General features: G+C 54.4%; 1 protein-coding gene across 1 annotated transcript in view; it reads right to left on the minus strand.

The window, feature by feature from the left end:
• WDR1 (WD repeat domain 1) overlaps positions 1-24,954 on the minus strand; it is a 44,038-nt gene extending 19,084 nt beyond the window's left edge. Inside the window, exons 1-5 of the mRNA XM_059380940.1 lie at positions 24,800-24,954; positions 24,226-24,347; positions 11,597-11,687; positions 6,459-6,606; positions 5,295-5,475 (exon numbers count right to left, since the gene is read on the minus strand). Of these exons, the coding sequence (XP_059236923.1) occupies positions 5,295-5,475; positions 6,459-6,606; positions 11,597-11,687; positions 24,226-24,347; positions 24,800-24,815 (558 nt within the window). The 5' untranslated portion in view covers positions 24,816-24,954. The remainder of the gene's footprint in view (positions 1-5,294; positions 5,476-6,458; positions 6,607-11,596; positions 11,688-24,225; positions 24,348-24,799) is intronic.
• Positions 24,955-25,231: the final 277 nt, after the last annotated feature.

The raw sequence follows: 25,231 nt of genomic DNA on the forward strand, positions 1-25,231 counted from the left end.
CCCTAACAACTTGGATGCCAAAAGAGGGCACAAGAAATGGAATGAACCCCGGCTACAGGGGTCACTACAGTACAATGCCGGCCCCCTTCACCGGGTGTAAGGAATACGCCATGAGATAGGTGGCTGGCCACCACTCAGTTCCACTGCACAACGAACTCCAGTTTCCGCTGCTTCCCTGAGAGAACAGGAACGTCCTGGATCCCAAGCCCAGCTCACAGAAGTCAGGATGCCCTCCTGAAGGGTAGCACCAAACACTCAGCTGCATACCTGCACATGTCCACCCAGCGGCCCGAGTGATCCCATTATGAGGCCAGGCCGCTGCCTCTCCTCAGAAGGGCCCTCTGCCCTGGCTGCCATCTCTCGGGAATCCGACTCCTTATAGCACTCAGCATCTCTGATGGGAAGGGGACATCACACACAATGGGCTCATGGCCCTCCTCCCCCGAAAGAATGCTGCACATCACTCCCCAGGCCCTGGAACAAGGCAAGCTTGTGGGAAAGCCTGGGTTTAGTGAGGGCCAGAAACAGCGGATGCCCCCAGAGAACCCGGCACTGTGTGAACCAAGGCCTTTGGCTTTAGAAACTCCTGTCAGCTTTTCCTGCAGCTTGGGCCAAGAGTCCAAATGAGTAGGAAACTGATGTCTGCTCCTGAAATAGCCCACTTAAAGGAAAACAGCAGTGAACGGCTCATTAACCAAAAAAGTGAGGGTTAAAAATAGCCTGTTCCATAGGGAGGTGAGGCCTGAGTATGAAGGAAGGGGTCTGGGGAAACATCAAGGTGGGGAGGGGTGTGGGAGGGGTATGGGGAGGGTTCACATACCTGCGGGGCTTCCTCCTTCCTCTGGCTGCTCAACCCAGCCACCACCTATTGGACTGGGGCTCACAGCCCCTGGCCCTCCCCTCCCCATGCTCCCTGGAGGAGATGCAGCACCATCCCGCAGGCCTAGGTCCCTCAGGCTGTTCCCTGATGTGGAAGGTCCTCAGTGTCTGACCGACACCTGTCCCGCCCATTAGTCACAGCCGACTCTCAGTGGAGCCCTGTATCAGCTGATCCTCCCAAGAACCCCCACTGTCATTGTCCCTCCCCCATCATCGCCCTCTCTTGACACTGAGAAGAGCTGTGAAGCCATTAGGTAATAAGTAACATACCTGAGCCCCCGTCACCGACAGGGTCAGAGCACCACGGGGCTCTGTGGCTTGACTCCAGCGAGCACAGGCAGATGAGGTGGTCAGCTCAGGTGTCCTCTCTGGGAGGCCCTCCCTGGTTTCACTGGCCTCAGCTGTCCCCAGAACATATAGCTGCTACTAACTCTCACAGCACAGTGCCCTGCCCACCTGTCCTGCTCCCTGTCATGAACTCATGGAGGGAGAAATGGGCTCAGACACCTGGGCCCACCTCCTCATCCTCCCTCAGCACACAGCACACACCTTTAGACAGTGCTCTGAAAGTGGGTTTCCGTCCTCAACTGCAACACTGCCTCACTCCTTCAGTCGACTGCCCCCTTCACACCTGGCCTCCTCTCCCTCTGGGAAGTCTCCCCTGTCCAGTGGTTGGAGGGGGAGCACCACACCCTCTTCCTGCTTCAGCGTGGCTGAGACACAAGTGATCCCCATCCTCTGCCTGCCTCTCCTGCCACCTGGGCAGACTGGCTCAGCGACCACTTTCCTCTGCAGAAAGAGGACCAGAGGAAGGTGCAGAAGGCTTGTCTGGTCACTGCCCCACCATCAGCCACAGCCCGTGCAAGAGCAGACCAGGAAGGAAATGGGAGGAAGAAGACCTATCCCGCTGGCCCCCAACGTGACCAGGACTAACACACCCACAGCTCTCTGAACAGCAAGACCGGCAGATATGAGGACAGAAGGCAGAACGGCTAAGGACAAGGCAGACCATTCTGCAGGCCCAGCCCAGAGCCTGTCCAAAGCAGGCACCTGATACACACCGAAGGCCTGACACGGGCATTCTGCCCTGCTTAGAGTCAGAAAATGGGAAAAACACCCCCCAAGAAAATCCTGCATAGCAGAGGTCCAATTTTACTTAACTGCCTTGAAAGGCAATGACTCTAATAATAGCCAAGACACATTTCTAGCTCAACTCACCTCCACTGTGCCAAAGGAAGCGGGACACCCCATCCCCCCACCACAGGTGGCTGGAGAAAGCTGCTCTCAGAGCTGACCATGCTGCACAGCACGCCTGGCTGGAGAGGTAAGACCAGGTGTCCCCTCTGCCTCAGGTGGACTCTATCCGCCCTTAGAAGCTCAGGCAGGAAGTTTCCACTTCCAGATCACACGACCACAGCCTGGACAAGCAGGCTTGGGCCTCATGAGTGCCACCTAAGCAATCACTGAGTTAGACAAAGTAACCTACAGACCACCACACCTGGCTGCAGGACAGGCTGAGGACGTAATCCTCCCGGGTGCCTGCTCTAGAAGGGGAGTCTGTGGTTGTCCCTGATGGAAAAGGGCAAGGCCAGAAAGGTGCTGAACCTTGCCCAATGTGCCCGTGGGTTGCTAGCCGCGCCTTGGTCACAAGGACAGGTGCCATGGCAGGAAGAAATTCCTGCTGCAGAAGCAGGAGGCAGCGAAGGCACACACACTTGCTCTTTCTTTCTTGGGTCCTCCAAGGGAACCTCAACCTTTGCCACAAAATGCCAGCACGAAGCAGAAACAGAGACGCTGCAAGCCTCGGTCCCCTAGCCGGTCCCCTACAATCCTGGGATGTCATCTGCCCAAAGTGGCCCATGGCCTCTGAAATGAGGGGGTCCAGAGCCTATTTCAGTGCTGGTTCCTTCACCTCATCTTTCTGCAGCTTCTGGAGCCCATCGCAGGTCCAGGCAAAGGAAAATTCATGCTGACGCTGACCTGACAGCCCAAGGGCCTGGCTGGCTCGAGATGAAGTGGGTCCTTACTCAGCTCCCCAGGAGCCAGGAGTCTACACTTATTGTACAACATGAGCAGCCAGTTTACAGATGAGCTCAAGAACCAAAGAGAAAAGCTACCCAGCACCCCCACGTAGGGCAGCAGGATGGCCAGGGAGGGCTGACCTGAGCACGTTCAGGCACTCTGGCTTAACCCTGCCCTCACCTCCCCTTGGGTACACACACCACCAGCATTTTATTCTAGCACTTACTGAAATGGAAACACAACTTCGTCTTTCTCACAGCAGCAACTTGAGCTCAACCCCTCTGTGCTCCTGACATGCTCAGTCCTCGTCCCACAGCCTCAGACATGGTGCAGAAGGAGAGACGGAGAGGAGCTGGAGCCTAGGGGGGCAGGCAGACAGCCACCCATGGTAGGTGCACTCTGGGTCTCTGAGGTTCCAGGGGAGATGCACATGCCAAAGTCAGACTGATCTACACAGTTGTCAACACTTGACAGGCCATTTTGGGTGGGTGTAGGGCCCCGAACACTTTTCTCCCCATCCTTCATTTGCTGGCCACCTGAGCCTGTCTGGAGCACCCGAAGATCTCCTTGTGGACACTCCGATCTGATGTTCACCAGCATCTTACATCCTCCCATAGGAGAATGGCCATCACCGTCCTGTCTCCCAAGGGGACCGAGCCACACCACTGGCCCATCCAACGGTCAGAGCCAGCCAGCTGTGGTGCTGGGCTGCTATCCAACGTCCTCCATTCCTGATCTGCAGCCAGGTCCAGAAGCAGGACCCATGGGCGATAGGCTCCACAGGCAGACCTGATGACAAGCTGTGTGTTCACCCTGGACACAGGCAGGGGGCAAATGTTCGTATCTGATCGCCCTGGGCTGGAGTGTTGGGGTGAGGGCTGTGTTCTCACGTTAGAAAGGAAAACAAAAAGAGAAAGACTATTCCAGCCAAGTCCCCAGGTGAGCAGAGGGAAGGCTGGCAGAGTGCTGAAGTCACAGCCTCGGGCTGCCTGGGCACAAACCCGGCTCTGCTGACGGGCCGCTGTGCTCCTCCTGGCTGGGTTTAATCTACATCTGCAAAGGGGAAGTGACCCTTCCTGGGGCAGGGAGAGGAGCCTCACTGGCCCACAGCCCAGATCACATCCAAGTGACATCAAACAGTAGCGAGGAGGAGGGGGACTTGGAGATAGGGACAGCTTCACTGAGCTGTCTCAGTGAAGCAAAGACCGCCTCCTGTTGCCACAGAAACCCAACCCCTCCTCCTCTCTCTCCTGGGTGCAAGGCATGAAGTTTAGCTATCTGACTCATCCCACAGAACCTTGATCTGCACTTAGTGAATACTGACCTTGAACACAGCCTTTGACAAAAACCCCATCACCTACCAACTGGGCAGCAGCCACAGGGGACGGCCACAAGAACGGCCACCAAGAACCGCTACAAAAGGAGCTCTGAGCTGCACACCCCGTGGGGCTTTCCATGCAGCCACCTGGCCCCACTCAGGAGCCCTGGGGGCAGAAAGGAGTCCATTTCACCAGCAGGGAAGCCCTGCAGAGCTCTTCCATCCCCAAGCCAAGATGTGCACTGGAAATTCTGCCACTGCCCGAGTGCTACCCCATGGGGACCTGCTGAGGAAGTGGCATCGTCCCTTCCAGCCACACCCTGCCTGGTTTATGAGTCACTGTGTTCAGTCATCAAAGTAAACAGTGGTCCCCGCGGAGCCTCATAAAGGACCTTCTCTCATTTAATCCTCGATGAGGTAGTACTGAGAACTGCTCTGGACCCGTGGGCAGCTGTGCAGTTAAGTTCATGGTTAAAATGCACTATTATTGATACCCCCACACTCACCTTGCAGATAGGAAAAGTGAGGCTGAGGTTCAGACCCTTGTCCCAACCAGGGAGCTGGAGCAGAGCTGGGACACTCTGCTAAGGTGTTTTGACATGTGTCTTCCACAGGCAAAGCATCTAACTCTCATCGAGTGTCACATTCCAGCTGTGACCCTGCCCTTATCATCTCACCAGAGGAGACGAATCTGGTGTCCCTGGAAGCTCACCAGCAGGTCTTGAGTTGGCAGAACCAGAGCCAAGCCTGGGCCACCCCTTTCTGACAAAGCTCCTCTAGGCCAGGATGCTCCCCTGGTCACAGGCCATCAGAGATCCACTCATTCACCCCACAACCCCAGAAACACACACACATCTCCCAGGGCGGGTCCCTCCTTGCCAGAAGCAGCCCTTCCAGCCTGAGGGCAGGGCCACGTTGGCCTGGGGCTAGTGTGCTGTCCCACCATCACAGGACGTTCCCCTGCAAACCCCACTTCTGTCTATACACCACAGCATAAACAGCACGTGCTCACAACCCCGCAGGTCAAGACTGCTGGTTTTACGTGCAAACCATCCCCAGGGGGACATCCACTTACGCCAATTGTGAACTTGAACTTGAATGGTGGCCCCTCAAAGAATGCAGCACAGTTATCGTCACTGCCCGTGGCCAGCCGGTAGGGTCTGCTCTGCTTGATGTCCACACTGTTGATGACTTTGTTGTGTCCCGTGATCTCACCCACGGAAGAGCCACTGTCCCACAGGAAGACAGCTCCAAACCTTCACCCAGAGAGTCACAGGAAGAAAACAATCAACCTTGGGGACGGTTGATGAGATGTGGGCAGCAGCGAGGCTAGTACGCGGGGTGGTACAGTGCAGGGATGCTCACAGCAACACTTCACGCACATTCGTGAAAGGAGCCAACACCGGAGACACCGTGGTTTGGGCTCTGTGTGGTGCTGGTCAAAGAATCCAAGAATAAGAGGCTCTGGGAAGGGACTGGATGTCTGCATCTGTATGGGCCAGGGCCAACAAGACTCCCCTATGTGGAAAGTCCCTTAGAAACACATGCTGGGGAACAGCTCTGTGACTTCTCGGTTTCCTAGTGGTTGTACTGGGCAGGACCAAGGTAATCAGCAGCCACCACCCCCTACCAGAAAGGAGACGATGCTCTGCTCTCAGCTGGCATCTGGTAAGTAAGTACTGCAGGGGCTCCTCCTTGTGTCTGGAGGCAAACTGAATTCTTAAGACCAACAGGATGACCTGAAAAACTGGCAGAACTAACCCCTGCCAGAACATGCATTAAAAATAGCCTCCGAGTAAGGGAGACGAGAGGCGTGCCTGCCAAGTCCGAGTGCCTGAAGTCGCCGTGGTGCCCTGGAGGGAAGCCTGCGCTGTGGCACACGTACCCCGTCTCCACCGGGCCCCTATTCCTTCGTAAGGTCACCACCTTCGGTGATGTACCCAGCTCTCCTGCAGCCAGGTATGGCTGCTGGCATTCGGGGAGGGACCCCAACAGAGATTGGAGCTCCCTTTCCCCCTCCTCATTTCCTGTTGCCTAGAGTGTGGGCACGACAGCTGGCGCTCCAGGTGAGGGGCTGAGGATGTCAGAGACAGAAAGAGAAGGGCCCAGCCCCATGGGGCCTCAATACACACTGGTCCAAGCTGGCCCAGAGGTCACTGCTCCCCTCCCAGCTGGAGTACCCACAAAGAGAGCAAAGCCAAGACACACAGGCAGGGAGGCGCCAAGGCCAGAGACTCACTTCTCCCTTCCTTCCCCGACCACTGCGATCCTCTTACTGTCTTCTGTCCAAGCAATGTCCTTTATCTTCCCAGCGAAAGGCTGATACTCATACTTTAAGAGGTGCTCCTTCTGCGTGGTATCCCAGATCCTGAGCTTTCCAGATACATCTGTGGGCACAAAGGGTGGTGACAGCCATGATCATCCCTGGGCCTGGGTGATGTGGGCACGAGGCGTGCCTGTCCAGCAGGGCCCGGGGGCTCCACTGCCCCAGGCGGCATTTCAAGTGAGCACAATGGGCCACTGGCCCGTCAGAGTACGCGGCCTGTGAGGCCCACTATTGGGTCCCTGCAGCTCACCAGCCACTCCCTGGACAATAAACCCTGTGTGGGCACCAGAGCACTGAGGCACACAGAGGCACGGCCCAACGCATCAGGTAGCTGTCTGGGTCTGATTCTAGTCTCCTCACAGAGGGGTCTAAATGGCCTATGGGGATCAGGCACCTTTCTGAATGCTTGATACTCAGTTTCTTCGTTGCAAAATGGGCCAAGACCAGTGACAGCCGCCTCTCCCGAGCAGTGGCTGTGCTAACGGAGTGGAGCTGTGTGCGGCTGGTGCATGCCGGGACTTGCTTGCAGCCCCCGCCTGGGCTCCCTTCCAGCTACTCGCCTGCATCCCCCGCATCTACAGTGACGCACCCCCCCGTTGGCCCAGACGAGTGAGGTGAGCACAGGAGCCTTGTGGGAGGCATGCAAGGTGGGTGCAGGCAGGCAGAAGTGGTGCTCCAGACAGAAAGCCACGCCTCTCCTCGGGGATGAGTAACCAAGAGACACGGGAGCCAAGGGAGAGGCACACCCCTCCCTTCCAGGCAGGATCCCGTCACCAAGATCTGAGACTGATCCCCACACAGCCCTTTCCAAAAGAGCACCGAATTCCCAAATTAGCACGAAGATGGAGGATTTTATGCTAACTCCTCAGGCTTAAATCCTCAGTCCAGATTGGGCTTAGGGGGGCAGTCTTCCCAGGAGGGGGGCTCCGGGGCTTCCTAGGGTCCCTAGGCCCCTTAAGTACGTCACAGAGACCCTCCCGCTGCTCTGTGAGCACAGGTCCTGTCCTCTAGCTCAGGGCACAAGGCTGAGGTAGGCGAAGGCTTCCTGGGGCTCTGAGGGCATCAAACAGCATCCTACACCTACAGCTGCACCGAACAGAGAGGGAGGACAGGGCCACCTCGGTGGGGGGCTACTGAGAAGTGACACGAGTCAGCATGTGGAAAATCTCAGACAAGTGCTGGATACACAGCAGGCGCCCGCTGCAAGCTGGTCATCACTCACCAGCGAAAAAACTAAGGGCCACCAGAGATGCTACCTCATGAGCAAGCAGCTGTGCCCACAGTCCACAGAGCAGACAAGGGAAGACTCGCTGCTATGTGAAGAGCACGACCTGAGGGGCCCTGGGGGTGCTGGGCCTCTCTGGGTGAGGTCCAGGAAGGCTGCCTGGCCGAAGGGAGTTGCAAAGATGACCTGGAACTAGTTCAGTCTCTAGTGAACAGGCCAGCAGGAAAGGAAAGAGGCAGAGGCTGAAGTACCAGGAGCGGAGCAGGGTGTGTGCAGGAAGGACACGTGTGCACACAGTATCACGCACATGCTCACGCACACACCAAGCCATATTGTCAGCTGGGCTCAGGCCGGTCCAGGTCGCTCTAAAGTCTGGCCCCATCAGCGTCTTTAGCTCAGGCTGACTGTATCCCACCTTCTTGGCCAGGATGGAGCCGGCCACCCCCTTCCCGCTCCCAGGTGGGTGCGGGGCACTCAGACTCCTCTCTGGGCTGGGAGCCAGCTATTTTTCCCATGGCCTCCCCACCACACCCTCCACCTCCTGCGTGGACCCTGCTCGTCTATTTAATCCTCCTTCTGTTTCTCCTGAGGAGAGCTGACAATGTCACATTACTTTCAGGTGTACAACCCAGTGACCTGACAAGTTCCTAAGTTACGATATGTGCAGCACGGGGGTAACCACCATCTGTCCTGACATCACTACTACAACATCTGCGACTGTGTTCCCCAGACAGTGCCCTTCTTTCCCCCCGACTCGCTCACTCCACACCTGGGAGCCTGTGTATCCCACTGCCCCCATCCCCGCCCCTCCCCTCTGGCAACCATCGTGTGTTCTCTATATTTATAGAGTCTGATTCTGCTTTTGTTTATCCTTTTTTACCCCCTAGATATCCCTCTTAAGTGGAATCATATGGCCTTTGTCTTTCTCAGGCTATCCTCTTGGGCCTCTGTGGGGTCTCAGATGGCATGCTTTCAACCTTTTTTACAACCGCATCGTGACTCCATTGTATATGTGCACCACGTTTTCTGTATCTGTTGCTCTATTGAGGGAAGCTTAGGTTGCTTCCACACATTTAGTTCTTTTTGGGAAGCAGCTAGAGCCAGGAAAAGAAAGTGGGGCTCGGGGACCAGGCGCTCGGGCCCCACTGACAAGGGCAGCCCCTGTGCAGGCAGGAGATCTGATCAAGTGTCCATGGGTGCCGAGCCCTGTGCTGAGTGCTGGGGACACAACAAAGACACCTGCTCAGGGGCAGAGGACACCTGCAAGAAGCCAGAGATGATGGGGAGAGAGTTCCTTCTGTCCCCTCACTGGGAAGGCATCTCCTCCTCCAGATAACACGCTACACCAAGGGGAGCAGTCTGAGCCTGCAGTCTGCCCCTACTTCCCAGCAGCTTAGCAACTTGAGTGGCAACAGGGAGTGGGGTGGGCCTTCCAGTGCCCATGGAGGCCTCTGCTCACCAGCTCCGCAGCCTGGCCTCTCTTCCTACGTTCCTCACCTGAGCGACCCTCCTGTTCTCCTCTCCCCTGGGCAGAGGCCCCTCTCCTAGGAAGCCTGATTATCTGTGGCCTGGGTGCACTGCTCTGAGGGCAGCCTGGGATCAGGAGCCCTGGTGGGTACCCAAGGGACAGAGCACAGAACATAGACTAGTGGCATCAAAATTACCCAAGGAAGACACAGCTAGAAAAAGGGAACTGGGTTTGCCCTGGAAATGGTTCTGAACAAGAAAACATGACACCATGGGTCATGTCAACCCAAGGGCAGACTGACCATTTTGCTCAGGGCTGGGGATCCAGTCTCTGGCATGAGCTTCTTACATAGTAGGCTTTCCAGAAGGTTCATTCAGTGGACACAGACCATTCAGACTCACAGAAACCTATAGGTCCCACAGAGGGCTGGAACCCCATCTGGGAGCAAGCCACAGGCCTCCTGAGGTACTGGGATCCCCGCCCTAATGTGGGGAACTCCAGGTACCAGGTAACCCACTTAGCCAGAGAGCAAAGCCCTTTCTCAGCCTTCCTCTCTCTCCCTCCCAACTCTGTACAACCCTACTATTTTTAGCCCAGCACCTAATCTCTGCAATGAAGGTTTCCTTCTCTTCACTCGATTCAAGGGACCAGCTCGCTAGAAAAGTAAATGTGATCTGCATGCAGCCCAGACCTCCCTCAGTTCCTCCACCAAATGAGGGCGCCTTTATGAGAGCAGAATGTCCAACTGACCCTTTATTTATGTGGACTGTCCTTCGCAGCGGTCTCTGTGCTGGGCTTCCTCATTGATTTAGCACTAGGATCTGAAGAGCCCAGACTTCTGGCTGGTGGAGGGCCCTGCCCCAGGACGTGGACTGCAGGCCTGGGCTCCCACGTGCTTCAGCAGCCGGGCCTGCAGCTCCACGCGCCAGGGTGGGGAAACCACGCCAAGCAGGCAGCGGGGCCCTCGCCAACCACACTCCTCTTCTGAGAAGACATGATTTTAAAAGGGTCACATCTTGGGGCTTTCAAGGAAAAGGTATTTTGCTGGCAAGCAGGGCTGGCCAAAAAAAAAAAAAGAAAAAAAGAAAGAAAGAAAGAAAGAAAAAAAATCACATGGCTAAAATAAACCAAGGCATATAAATTAGAGCAAGTTTTATAGATCGAGTTGGAGTGAGTCTAAACACCAACATCATTAAGTGCCCATGGTGGGCCAGACTCGTGGCCAAGCCCTTCACACACAAGCCTGACTGCCAGCTTCAGCCACCAGCCAAGCGCGCCTGTCTCTCTGGCGTGTCCCAGGGTTAGTGGCAGACACCTTGGTCACAGGCTATCAGGAGGCCACCAGCATGAGAGGGTCCCTGGCATTGCACACACACTACGGCTCAGGATTCTGTCCGGCTTCTCCGAGATCAAACCAAGGCCTAGGAAGGTGAGCTATTCCAGGCAGCCTGCACAGTGAGTAAGGGACGAACCGTGCAGGGACAGGTCCCCACATACCTCCCACGCAGGGGCGGAGGGCAGTGCAGACCAGCCATGGGGCATGTGAACCCCAGCCCCTCTCTTTTGCCCCAGCAATTCATTCCTCTCTGCTGCTCTCTGGGGAGGCTGACCAGGCCCTGGCCCACAGCAGCTCACTCACTTGGCTTTCCCAGAGGCTGGAGACTGGTAAAGCAACCAGTCACTATCTGCTGAGCGTGCAAACGAGGGAATGAGTAAGTCAACGGAGGGGGTGGGGCACGCACACCCACTGCCTCCCCTTCTCATCTGTAAATGGTGAAAGATCTGCCTCAAAGAAGTAGGTGAACAAAGCATCCACCATGGTAAAGACCCTTCTGTCCCTCCTCCCAGCCAGCCTCCTGCAGAGCCACACAAAAGCCTGGCTGGAGAGAGCAGAGGGCCTGAGCAAGCCCAGGGAAATGGAGCCTTTGCCTGAGGCCAGCACTGGCAGGGACTGGGAAAGGAGCAGCTAATGAATAAAGGTGACACAAGACAACGCTGCAACTCAGAAAACACACACACACACACACACACACACACATACACAAATGAGCTCCTGAACATCATGACACAGCTACTGCAAAGGCCTCTGGCCAATCTCACATGAGCATTTCTGCTGACCTCTGAGCGGGAACCAGCTGGAACACCGCCAGCCATGAAGTTCTGCAACGGGGCTTTTTGGTGGCTTGTACTTTCCTTGTCAGCCCCAAATGAAATTAATCAGACTGGCACCCCTTCCTGTACCCCTTCCTTTACACTTCCCCTGCCCCTCCTCCCACCACCCTGCAGCTAGGAGTCCAGGTGGGCTGGGGAACTCCTGGGTCACACCCCCGCACCCCAGCCAGGCGCACACACAGGTACCTCCGGAGGCGATGTAGAACCCGCTGGGTGCATACTTGGCCACCACGACCTGATGGGCGTGCTCCGTGTAGATGTCAGCAAGGGCTGGGTTCTGCGGGGAGGAGACCAGAATGAGCACAAGGAACGCAGCAGCAGTCAACTGCTTTTCCCTCTCCCGATGAGCGGATTCAGGGGCTAAAAATAACACACGCACGAACATCTCAGTCAAAACCTCCATAAAGAAAAATCCCAGCAGTATGACTCCCTACCCACACACCCAGTGCCTGCCTGCCTGTCTTCGGGTGATAGAAATCGAAGTAGTTTTAACTCTTTCTCTTTAGTCTGCAGCTGTCGAAGTGGAGATGCTTGTCTTTTCTTTGCTTTTCTGCACCTGACACAGTACAAATATGTACTTGTAAGATACACTCAAGACAAGTTTCATGGGAGAAAAGTCTACCACTCTCTCTTCCTGGTGGGGAGCTTCCCGGAGTCAGCTGTGTGCTGGTCTCCCTGTTCAGAAGCAGCTCTGCCCCGGACGCCAAGCAGCAGGTGGCCCGAAATGGAGCCCTGGCTCTTAGCTCCAGCAGCCTGGTGGGGCGCAGCACTGGGACCCTACCCCTGTCACAACCTTCAATGGGAAATGTGGACTTTACCACCTGCTTCGTAGCCCAGATGGAAGGCTGGCTGGACTCACAGCGAGAACAGGGCTGGCGTCCCGGACCACTACTCGCCAAGAAGGTTCTAATGTCTGATTTACCAAAAGAAGATTGCGGTACCCCCACTTCCACACACACTCAAGCAGTCTCAGCAAACTGGAAACACATACACTGAGATGCTCCTGATCTGTCTCTATGGCTGGGCTTTCTTTCTGGAAGGAATAAAAACTCGGTCATCTACTCCCCATTCCTGCTGTCAGGTAAACCAAGCGCTCTTCAAAGAGGCCACATCCCCCTGGCTGGAGGCTGAGGACACATCAGGTTCCAGTGTAGACACTCTGCTTTCTAGAGGCAGCTGCTGCAGGAACATCTGGCCTGATGCCCAGCTGCCCCCACTGCTCTCCAACCTGACCACAAGGTCAGAGGCCTGCAATTTTCTCAGCCTTCCGGCTACCGCATCCCCAGCTCCTGACTCTACCAGACTGAGACCAGAGCAGCTGACCCTAAATTCTAGCCCCGCCCACCACCAGCCACCTCTGACATTCCTGTTGGCCTTCCCCTGGCTGGCCAGGACCACCCCACCTGCCCTCTGACCCCTACTTACAAGGCTTAACTGCAGGGTTACTTCCTGCATGAAACCTCCTATGCCCCTTAAATCATTTACCTTGTTCCCTAAGGTACTCAGGACACACAATAAAGGTATTCCCTGCTTTTACAAAGTTTGCACTATGCCACAAGATCTACATTAATACTAGTTTTCACTAACCGAAAGCAAGCCACACAGGATTTTCACTTTCATAAAAAAAGGCAAAAAGCCAAAATAGCATTTAGCCCTATTTCTGTGGTGAGATGAGCTGGTCTGGGGTAGTAGGCACCCCGGAGCAGTGTGGGGTGACCCCCAGCTCCTTCCCTAGGAGCCACACTCAGCATCTCAGTCTCAAACAGCCAGAACTCTAAGCCGTGTCTGGGAGCACCTGGGCTCTCCATTTATTTCATGCATCTGTTAGCAAGACATATCCTAAAGTATCAGAAACGCCAGGAGAGGTGATTTTTTGGGGAGGGTCTATGAACACTCTATACTCTTTTTCATATAAAGCAATGGTAACAATGGTAACTGCCTCTTTGCGTTAGGCCATTTGGGCTCACGTGAGGTTTCAAAGAATGCTCTGTTTTGGATAGTGGGGAAACCTGAAGTCCCAAACCTTCTTGTCATCGCTTCCAATTAGTTTTTCTGCGACCTGCTTCAAGTGCATTTATCTCTTCGGCCATCAAAGCAGTTCACAGCTAGCCAGTAGTCAATAAATTTGGGGGGGGGGGTGGTTACAAAGTCTTTTTCACCCTAAGACTTAACACTTGGCATTAATGTGATGTAGTGAGCACTTAATATACGTGTTTCATAAATTGATCCATCTCGGAATAAACATTTACTAATGAAATTAGAAGGGTATCAGGTACTCAAAATAAGATGTCATAAATGGCACACAGGTATATGCAAAGGTGCTTGAGTCTTTGGCCTTTAGGGAAAAGCAAATGGAAACTACAGAAATATACCGTTCCACACCCGCTAGAATCAGGAAGATCGAAAGACTGATGTCACCAAATGCTGGCAAGGATGGGGGCGCAGTGTACTGGAAAGTTTCTGTGTTGCTGGTGGGAATGCAAAATGGTGTAGCTGGAAAACTGTCTAGCTGGTGATTCATGAGATTAAGCATATACTTACCACACACCAAACATGCAATCCCGCCCTTCGGTATTTACCCAAGAAACCAAAGCACACGTCCACAAAAAGATACATATACATGAAGGTTTATAGTTGCTTTACTCATTAACCGTCCAAATTAGAAAACAACCCCAATGTCTACCAATAGACACTGAAGAAACACCACCCTATATCCACAGTGGAACACACCCGGGCAACCAAGGGGGCATACACTAACACGCCCAGCAACACCAGTGAACTGCAAAGGCATTACAAAAAAGTCAGACACAAAAGACAACACTGGGTTGCAGGACTCCTTTCTTATGACTTTCTAGAAAAGGCAAACTTACAGGGACAGAAAGCAGATTGGTCCTTTCCAGGTGTTAGGTATGGAGGGAGCCCACCGACGGCAACGGGTTAAGAGAGCCCTTCTGGAAATCACTGTGGTGGTGTTTATGGGGCTGTGAGTATCTGTCACGTTGAGCAGCAGATAAATCTTGCTGTATCTAAACTATGCCTCAGTAAAATTAAGATGCCTGGTATCCATTAACATCTGCCGAATCCAACTCATTCCAGCCCAGATTAGTGCTTCTTATCCTAACACCCCAACATGGACAAAATCCCTTGCAAAGAAGTGGGCCAAAAGTGGTCTGTGGACAGGCCACCCCCACTGAGATCCTTTCCAGGTGTGTTTCAAGGCTGACTGAGGGGTCTTACATTCTAACGGGGGACACCACGAGCCCATTTTACAGATGAGAAACCATCCCATGGGCAAATGACCACCCATGCTGGCACTCATCCCCACTGGGCTCTGCTTTTAAAAGGGTGGGCATGTGAGATCAGTAGGCACTGGCCCTGGGAGAAGTTCTGCCCCTAAACATTCCTTCCCCTAAATGGTCAGGGTGCTGAGTCCAGGGGGCGTGAAACACCCAAGGTCATCCCCAGCAGGCTCAGCTCCAGAATCCTGGGCTGGATGAGACATCTCTCTTGTCTGCACTGCAAATACAACTAAGCCAGTGAGGGAGGGGGCCAAATTCTCCAAATTGAGCATAATGACCTCATCTGGGTCCATTGCAAACTCCCCACCTCGGCTTAGTACACACAAGGAGGCTGGCTACTAGAGGCAGAAATGTCCCACTGTCGTCCTGCCAGTTCAGGCTCATTCCAGATCAGCTAAGGCCACAAGGCACTAGGATTTGTACCCAACACCCCCCGCCATAGCTGGCGGCAGGCTCCCCTCACTTGCCCTCTCTCTCCTGCTGCCTCAGGCAAGGAGAATAGGACTTGGGTGAGTAATTTATTTGGGGCAGGGCTAGGCAACAGGGGAAATGAGCCAGTGACGGGAAGAAAGCCAATTCTGGGTGCACCAAGGAATATTCCTGCTAAGGCACGGGCTTCCCCTCCCTGGCAGTCTTGGGAGATGGTTCAGGACAGGCCTAACCCCACTGCCTCCACTCTTCTCAGACCCCCACCCCCCACACAGGACCCCCACAGGTCTGCCCTTCCAGGCTAAGAAGCCGCTCCCTGGGCTGATGCCCTTATGGGGCCAAGGCCCCTTTACTCCCCAAGCCAACCTAGGGCTATATAACAGGGGCACCCGCTCCCCCTACCACCTGCAGCTCAGGGTCTGGCAGGGGGCACTCAGCAACACTGCTAGGTGAGGGGCAGAGCTCAGGGCTGTTAAGGCCCTGGCATAAGCCCCGGAAGGCTGCCCCACACTTGGGGGAGGTCGGGAGTCTCACAGAAGACATGAGAGGACACAGAGGCACAGATTTGAGGAAAGACACGGGCATGGAGGGCCTACCATGTGCCTTGCAGACCCTGCAAACACCTGTGGGGACAGCAAGGTGGGGGCGCTCTGGCCACAGTGGGAGCCAGACGACAGGAGGCACCTTGGCCCAACCTGAGGCGGCCCTCTCCCCTGCAGACTACATACCACCCAGCCTCCCACCTGCGCAGACACCCATCCCCAAGACCAGACTTTCTTCCGCCAATCCTGTCAAACAGGAAACAAATCCAAACCCCCACGCCCTCCAGGTCTCCACCTTGCCCAAGGAGACTCCCTCCATCAAGGGAGGATTCCCAAAACTCACTTCATATGGGCAGTGTCTAACTGAGCCACCGACTCCCCAAAGCTCTTTCAGGTCCTATGTCCTCTCAACCTCAGGGCTGAAGAGGGATCAGAGGTCACCACACCATCCACAGTGAGGTCAGTGACTGGCCCAGGTCACAGGGCGTGGCAGCTCTGACCTCAGCTCCTGAACCACAGGGAGCCTGGTGGACGTATCAGGAGATTGGGAAGGCCTCCCTGAGCAACCAGTGTAGAAGCTGTTGGACCTGGCATGGCAAGAGGGGCCTCTGTGCTCTCCTGGAGCAGCTCATGGTCCCTAGAGCCTCCAGAGAGAAAGAGAAAGCCCTGGGCAACTCCGAACCCAGCCCAGGCATTGTGAGCGTGACCTTCCCGGAGGATTGCGTTTCAGAGCATGGACTTTCTAACAACTTCTAGTTCCTAAAAGCAGTCCTGGTAGCTGGACCTGTGCATCCAACACAATGTGCAGAGATCTCTATAGATGACTAAGGACAAACTTGAATTACTGCGCAGCAGTCCAGTGAGAAGCAGCCACACAGATAAGTATGCTTCCAGAGCGCAAGCTGGGGCCCAGAAGCCGAGCCCCGACCTCGCTGCCTCAAAAGACAGAACATGTAAGTGTGGCTCATTCACTCCTTCCAAGAACTCCCTGCACCCACTTGGGGCTGGCCCTGTGGATCCAGCAGTGAACGAATGCTCTGTACTCTGTACGAGTCCAACAGGCCACCAAGGTAGCTGGCCCGAAGAATGGCACCTCCCACTGACAATCCAAAGTCCATCTTCCATTATGCCTGCTCCTTCCGTCAGGAAATCACTGAGTGACTTTGTTTTTTCACTTTATCTGCCTCTGTCTGGAACTCCTTCCCTCCTCCCTGGTCCTCAATGACATCTCCTAATTAGCTTCTACCACACAAGCAAAGGCCACCTCCGAGAATCCTTCCCTGCTGCCCCAACTGGAAATGATCTCACCCAGCCCTGAATGCCCACCATGTGCCCTCGCCACCCACCCCGCCACCCTCACCACTTACCACCTTGCACCACATGCCACACTTACACCCATGTGCCTTCTCCCTAAGCGGGCCCCGCAAGGGCAGGGCCTGGAAGTGACCCAACACGGCCACCTCCAAAGGCCCCAGAAGGCCAAGGCTGGCTAGACCCTGAGAACCGGTTCTGAAACATCGTGCCCAGATGGTTCACTCTCAGCCATGAGGGTGGACCCTTCTATTGACTTCTCTGAAACCTCACAGGAAGGTAACCTTATAACCCACTTCACAGGCAAAAGCTGCACACAGAGAACGGGATGTGTGCAAGGCTACCCGGCTGGTAAGCAGTGTGCGTGGGGACCTGAAGTCAGGTAAGGGCGTTTGTTCCTCAGTTCTATTCTCTTACCTGTGGTTGGTACCATCGTCAGCCTGATTCTCTGACTCAGAGGAGCACTTTAGTCTGGCCGACAGGTAAGGATTCCAGAACTGGCGTGGGGCCATTCAGCAGTCCTGCATGGTCTGCTGCTCCCTGAGGGCCTGTCCCTCTTGCCTCCAAGCTCAATCCCTTCCCAGTGCAGCAAATCAAGCTGTAACACAGGGACCTCTGCACACAGGACAGTGGCACCTTCCTTCCTGCCCTCCCTCTTTTCCTCTTGTCTGCCCAGAGCCTTACTGAGCAGTCCTGCGTAGAGTCTGGGGAAGGCTGCTCAGGGTCAGATGCCAGCACCTCCTGGGGTCTGGTGTCCACATTTTTAAAAAGAGCAAGTCTCTAGGCAACACGGCGGTTGTGTTGCCTAGAGACTTGTGAGGAAGGCACTGTGGACCGTCACAGCTCAGGCAACCCTCTAGGGATACTTGTGAATGAACTCTTCTAAAGCCCATGATGACCCCATGATTATTCTCCCTACTCTTCCAGATCAGAAAACCAAACCGGTTTAAGTACAGCCACTGCCCAGCACAAAATGTACTCAAGCACAAGGAGCTCCTCTGCCAGAGGCAGGGCTCAGGGCTGCTGCTGGATTGGCACACATCTGTGTTCCCTGAAGAACAGATGAACATGGGCAGGGCTGGTGGGGAGGTGGGGAGAGGACTGGAGTGCCCATGATGGGATGGTATATGGTGGAGAAATTGCCATCTTCTGGGTAGGATCCTAAGGAGCAGGGACAAAATCAGTGGGTAGAAGCTACTAGTAGGCTGACCAGAGCTTGAGGTCTAGGTTCTTCTACAGGGGCTATCACCACAACCAAAAGTGTGCAGGTTCCACCACTGGGACTTTTAGAAGAGAAGCAAAAAGAGCCCTCTTCCCTCCAGCGTCTACATATCCTCTATAATGAGGCCCTATGGGGAAAGATGGGTTGGTGGGGGAACAGTCTGGGGGTCAAGACTGCACAGGGACCCAAATGGGCATCTCCAACCATTTCAGGACAGGGTTGACTTCCATAACCCAAGCAGAACCAGTACCACCTTTCTGCTGGCTTCAGAGATGAGGTCATAGCCTTGTTTTCTTTGTACCCTTGAAGACCTTGCTATCCCTCTCTATACCTCCAGGAACAGAAACGCCTAAGAAATGTATCAAAACCATGGACCCCCCTGCAGGAGCCCCTAACTGTGTGAGAGCACACAAGTCTAACTTCTAACCTTGCTGCACACTTGGCTTCCTCTCTAGATTCTCTCCCATCTCCACTTTCTCACTCCTCCTCCTGGAAAACTCTAACTCATCCTCCAAAACACAACTCAAATGTTCCCCTTCTCCAAAAACCTTCCCTGCTGCTCTGTGGCACAACCGGTTCTTCTTTCTTGTTCCCAAATCACCAGGACATTCTTTTAAAGTGCTTTACCAGATCATTAGAATGTTATCCACCAAGGGTAACAACATTCAATCTCAACACTACTGATGTTGTGGGCCAGATAACTTGTAGCACAGCCCTGTGGATTGTGGGATGCTTGGCGACACGCCTGGCTTCTACCAACTAGACAGATACCCGCAGCACACAAAACATCTTCAGACGTTGCCAAGTATCTTAGGGGATGGGGCGGGGGCAAAATCTCCTCACATTGATTTGAATCTTGGGCACTGTGGTCACAGGCAGGGCTCAGCAAGACAAGCTTCATGAATGCAGGAAACATTAAGAACCAAAGAGCGAGGTGGTGGGTATTATACAGGGCACAGATTGCATGGAGCACTGGGTGTGGTGCAAAAATAATGAATACTGTTATGCTGAAAAAAAAAATAAATAAATTAAAAAAAAAAAAGGAACCAAAGAGCGGTTCTACCAAGTGCTGATAAGCATTTGCTTGGGTGTTTTCATCTTGAATCTCAAATCTTAGGTACAGAACAATCTCAACTACAGATTCAATCCTATTACTAGTCTGCCTAACCTCTTAATGGTTCTGGTAGCCTCTGACACAGGGCTGCTTGATCGCTGACAGCTAGAGCCCCTCCCACACCCAGGCTCCGACCCTGGAACTCGACAACCCTGTAGAGGCCCTCTTTCTCAAACCTGCCTCATTTGTCTGGCAGCACAGCGCCTGTGCTTCCTCTCAGGGTCAGTCCCATCCAGTTTCCAGAGTTAGTTTTCCCCACTGGACTGCGAGCTCTGTGAGGAAAGGCCCATGGGCTCTGCTACAAAGCAGATGCTTGGTAAGTACTTATAACACGGTTCACTGGAGCTTGAGGTACAGGAGGTGGGGGGGCAGGGCAGTGGGACAGGGATGGAAAGGAAATGCCTATCCTGGGTCAGGCAACACTCAGGGAACCCTATGAGACTGGATGTGGGACAGCCAAAGCACCCAAGAATCACTGGCCCACGAAGTAAGTCACCACCACGTCACTTGGGCTCCAGGCAGCCCCGTGGCCTGGTCTGAGCCTGTCTCCTCACTTCTTAAAGATCCAACCCCCAGGTCTCTTCTGGTTCAATCTCATGCATGTGTTGCCTACTCACGTGTCCAGGTGGTACTCCAACACGCCACTCCCTCCTACCACCTGGAAGCTTATGTCGCTCCCAAGACCAGTTTAGACAGACCTCCCCTGTATCTGGACTCCCCACAGGGCTGGTGGTCATCCTGGATGTATAGCAAGGACTCAAGAGGCATGTGCAAATAGACAGAAGGGACAATGTCTATCCTTCTGGAGCCATCTGTCCTTTCGCAGACACCCCCCACCCCTTGGGGGCACACGCACAGGTGGTCCTTCCGCACAGGGCTGGCAGATCACCCCAGGACAAACTCAGCACTCATGTTCAACAACCCTGAACTTCAGGGGTGTCTGGGTGGCTCAGTGGATTAAGCCGCTGCCTTCGGCTCAGGTCATGATCTCAGGGTCCTGGGATCGAGTCCCGCATCGGGCTCTCTGCTCAGCAGGGAGCCTGCTTCCTCCTCTCTCTCTCTGCCTGCCTCTCTGCCTACTTGTGATCTCTCTCTGTCAAATAAATAAATAAAATCTTAAAACAACAACAACAACAAAAAAAACAACCCTGAACTTCACACTGTGCTTTGAAGCAGACTGTGTTGAACTACAATGTATCACTTCCTGGAATTGGATTTTATATACATAACTTTGTCAAACATACATATTTTAGTTCTACAATCTAGGGCCTGGACTGCTTTAAAAGCGAGATCCAAACCTGCCCTCGTAGCAAATCTGCTGGCTGCTTTTGGCAGCTTTCGAGGGGCCTCTGCTGGGAAGTTTATGTGCCAAAGCTGTTCTGTACAGGGATGTGATGCTGGGCAGCTCAGAATCCTGAAGAGCCTCCTTCACGGTCACTGGGAGTAACTCTTCCTGTCGTTGCAGAATCAGCAGGAGCAGTGGCCATGCCCGCCCCATGCTGAGAATATACCAGGCTCTCCCCTTCTGGTAGATAGCCACACCACTGCATACTTTAATTCAGGTGAGTTGAAAGAAAATAGGTAAGAAACATTCTTCTCCATGAGCTTATAAAATGCCTTTATACTGGGTTCACAAAACAACTTTTAAGTCAACACAATGAGCGGCGGCAGTGGTCCCAAGTGGGAAGGAAGTCATACGGGTATGGATACCTGTTTGGTTTGAAAGGAGGGGAATGCCACAAAACTGAGCTCCAGCAACCTCAAGCAAGCTGAGCTTCTTTAATTTCCAGGAAATAAAGCCTGCGACGGCTGCCTATTATCTCCATGACACAGCTTCACTTTCAAGGCCTTTTAACCAATGGATAAACTTACTGAGCACCTGTTACGGGCCAGGTACTTTCCTGGGTGAGGACACAGCAGTGAATGAAACAGGGGAGAGCCAAGCCCTGCTTTCAAGGAGTTTCCAGTCCAGTCCCAGAAGACAGGCACTTGTCTTCTACTTCTTCTACTTGTCTGCCTGCTGGCTCGCTTTGCGTTAGCACAGAGGGGCAGAAAAGGCCAGGATGGGAGTGCTACAGAGACCTATGCCCTGAGACAGATAGGTGACAGATCTCAGAAAGCGCATAGAAGCAAGAGTGCCTGGAGCTGAGTGGGAAGGGTGGGGGAGGGAGGTTTGGGGGTGAGACCGGAAGAGACAGGCTAGATGGTGAAGCTGTATCAGGCACGGTAATTACGGCACAGCAAAGGGGCAATGGACACCATCTCGTATTTTAACGTAACTGGTCCAGCTGAGCTCTGAGAGCAGACTGGAGCACAGCCACCTTGGAATCAAGAAGACCAGTTTGGGTTTTCTGTTTTGCAATCCGGAAAGGATGGTAGCTTGGAGGAAGGTGAAAAACATAACAGGTAGAAAAAAATGTCAGATTCTGAAGTTAGCTTGACAACAGACACTAGGATCCACTGACGAAGGAACTATGGAATGGAAGAAAAAGAGGGAAATCCAGAAGTCCCAGGTTTGGGGCCCGAACGGCTGGAGAAATGGCACTGCTGTTTTGGGGGAAGGACACATGAGGAACCTGAATGTGGTTTGGACAGGCCAAGCAGACATCTGTTGGACATTCCTTGACCTAATTCCAATCTTTTCTTCTGGGTTTCCTCTCTTTCCCAAGCCTGTAATATAACCAGACCATCATCTTTCCTATTCCCTGAATGGTTATGAGAGTTCCCCATAGCTTTTTCCCAGGAATGCTGTACCCCACTAAAAATGGTATCCATCTTTAACTGAGTACCAATTATCCCCCAATCCAAAAAGAGCCTAAGGGCCTAATTTTCACCCAGAACAGGAACACATTAGCAGCTCCCCATGCTGTCTGGGCCCGACAAATAGCTGGGAAAGAAAAGCAGACGCACCCTCAAGAGAGAATGGTGAACTCAGGAACCAGCAAAACTAAAGACTTCTGAAGAGGGGCGCCTGGGTGGCTCAGTGGGTTAAACCTCTGCCGTCTGCTCACGTCTGCACTGGGCTCTCTACTCAGAAGGGAGCCTGCCTAACCCCCCTCTCTGCCTGCCTCTCTGCCTTCTTGTAATGTCAAATGTCAAATAAATATATATTTAAAGAACAAAAACAAAAACGAAACACCTCCGAAGAATGAGCAAACTGGGTTTCACAAGCAGGGGAATGTTTGCAGGGGGGTGGAGGTGCTTGTGTGCAGCTGTGAATAATTCTCACTTGAAGCAGCTCCAAGGATCGGCCTCCTTCACTGTGCTGGCCTGACCCCTCTGCAGAGCAATGGGCCCACAGGGCTGAAAGATGCATCTGGTCAAGAACTTTCGTGGCACCCGACAAAGGGCAGGTACGTCACATGAGGCCCCCCACCTGGATGCACATGTAGACTGCCATGACCCGTCCAGGAATTTTAGGGGCCAACTCAAGCGTTCCCCACCCTATATATCCCTGAGAATGGTTTAGTCCATTCTGTCTGCCCAACTACAAGCAAGTACCTACTTTGGGCCATCAAACTTTTATTTACTCACAATCTCAGGACCGCACCCTGGGTATCTCCATCATTACCATCTAAGTCCCTGGTAAGGTTTCCCTCAGTTCTGGGTGAGGCCAGATCAGCTTTCTAGGAATCCGTAAGACTAGCACAACAGAGTGTGGCACCTCCGGGGAGCATTCACACCCGCCCACCTCTTCGTTTGACATGCCCGGCAATCCAGGGCAGGGCTGAAACTGCCACTCGGAGCTCGGTCCTTCAGCAGAGGAACGACAGTGACCGGCTAGATTGCCCAGAGATGAGGGAAGTGCCAACAGCACCTCAGATCATGCAGAGCCCTCTCTTTTTACATGCAAGAAAAGCATGGCTCCCAGAGACCCTTTACTCCCTTAGCCAGTTGTGAGGTCCTGAGGGCAAATGCATCTGATCAGCAACAATCCTGGTCCACCAGGGGTAATCACTTGCAACAGATGTGAATCTAAACTGACATCCCTTGGGAGCATGACCAATCAGAATCATCCACCTACATACTGTGCAGAGGCCCAACCCTAAGCACAGTGCAGGAGAACCCCTCCCCCGACAAATGGCTGTGCTGGTACTTCCACCTTCCCTCCCCTATACGGTAACTCGGCCTGAGGAAGGGAAAAGAAAGATTTCAGTGTGCAATCCCAGCAGTGTGGAGACCAAAAAGCAGACTGGGTCATTTCAGTAATTACAGAGGAGTAAGAATTTGGAAGGATTTCCCACAAAATTGGCTCAAGCAGCATTCTCAGCCTGGGTACAGGACGTCTGTCTAAATGATTCATGGGAATAAACTGGTTCCTGATTTTGCACTGGGGCTCACACCAGGTTGAAGTGCAAAGCTCTGAACATGGGTCCTGCTGGCTCTGCCACACTGAGACCCTGGGTGTTAATAATGATCATACATAAGTACCATTTACCAAGTGCTGGGTGTGCGCCAGGCATGCTGGACTGGAGGGACACATCATTTCATTCAGCAGGCACAGGCAGTCCGGGGAAGAGGGGGGAAGGGAGCCTCATCTCATCATCACTTCCATTTTACAGATGAGGACACTGGGATTCAGATGCCTAAGTCACCAACGGCCCCAAGGTCAAGCAGCTGCTGACTGGGTGTGTCTGATCCCCCCAATCCAGAGCCCTTATACTTCTGGTCTAACTAATCCAAGCCTCAGTTTCCCCAGGAAGAGAGCCTAAATAAGCCTAAAACAGTCTTCTAGGCTTCCGAGGTGTGGTCCCAAGGCTGAGGGGGCGTGGCGTTCTCACCCTCCCCAGGCTGCCGGGCGGGAGAAGAGGTGGGGAGCGGGGAGGGAGAATGAACCTGGGAATTGCACCCAGGGTCTGAACCCGCGCCTAGGGAGTAGGTGGGAAGGGGTTACTCACGTCGATGTTCCTTAGAATGACGCACTTTCCATTGGTGTAAAGAAAATTGTTGCCCTTGGGGTCTCCACCAATGATTTTGGAGACGCCCCTCTCCACCTGGGGGAGGCTAGCGAACACCTTCTCTGCGGAGACACAAACCAGGCAGAGCGCGTTAGGGGCACCCTCCACCTTGGCCCCCGGCCGAACTGACAACAGGGGGCCGGGAGCGGACGAGAGAGGGGACCTGGACCGGTCTCAGCCGGTCACCTGTTGCCTCCACCGGGAGGGGCGGCCGCCACTTTGAAGGAGCGCAGGGGACCGCGCGACTTCCTGGTCCGCGCTCCCGACCAGGCCCTTCAGGAACGCGGGGGCTCCCACGGGCCCAGCCCGCAGCACCAACTTTGGGGCACCCCCTGGGCCGGGGATCGCCGCCGGGCGCCCTGAGGGCGGAGAGGCGTTCGCTCGCTCGCTCCCTCTCCCCTCCCCCGCGGCCCGGGACTCAGGCAGGCCGCTCGCGCCCCACGCCACGCCGATGGCCGAGGGGGTCCGGCGGCGTGGACGCCCATCCCCGGGGGCACCGGGCCGCGGCACTTACTGATCTCGTACGGCATCCTCGCCCACTTGTTACCGCGCCCCGCTCGCTAAGACCTCCGGAGCCGCCCGCGCCGCGAAGCAGACTGGCAGAGGCCGGGCCAGGGACCGGGGGCCGAGAGGCGGCGCCGGGCGTGCCGGGCGCGGAGGGGGCGGTCCGAGGCCGGGGCTCCGAGGCCGGCTCGCGCCCTGCCCTGCGCGCTGCCGCTGCGGACGCGCCGAACCCGGAAGCGCGGTCCCGCGCGCGGCTCGCCCCCAGCTTTGACCATATATAGTCAAGCGCTCAGCTCGGCGACTGCAGCCCGCGTGAGGCTGCGCGGACCGGGCCGCACCTCCCCCACCCCCGCGTGGGTCCTGCCCCGGAAGTGACGTTGCACGCGGCCCCGTAAAAATGTGGCGCGGGCAGCGGGCTGAGTGTCGGGTCCCTTCTGGGTGC

The sequence above is a fragment of the Mustela nigripes genome, chromosome 1 (assembly GCF_022355385.1).
Source record: "Mustela nigripes isolate SB6536 chromosome 1, MUSNIG.SB6536, whole genome shotgun sequence".
In the NCBI taxonomy this organism is placed as follows: Eukaryota; Metazoa; Chordata; class Mammalia; order Carnivora; family Mustelidae; genus Mustela; species Mustela nigripes.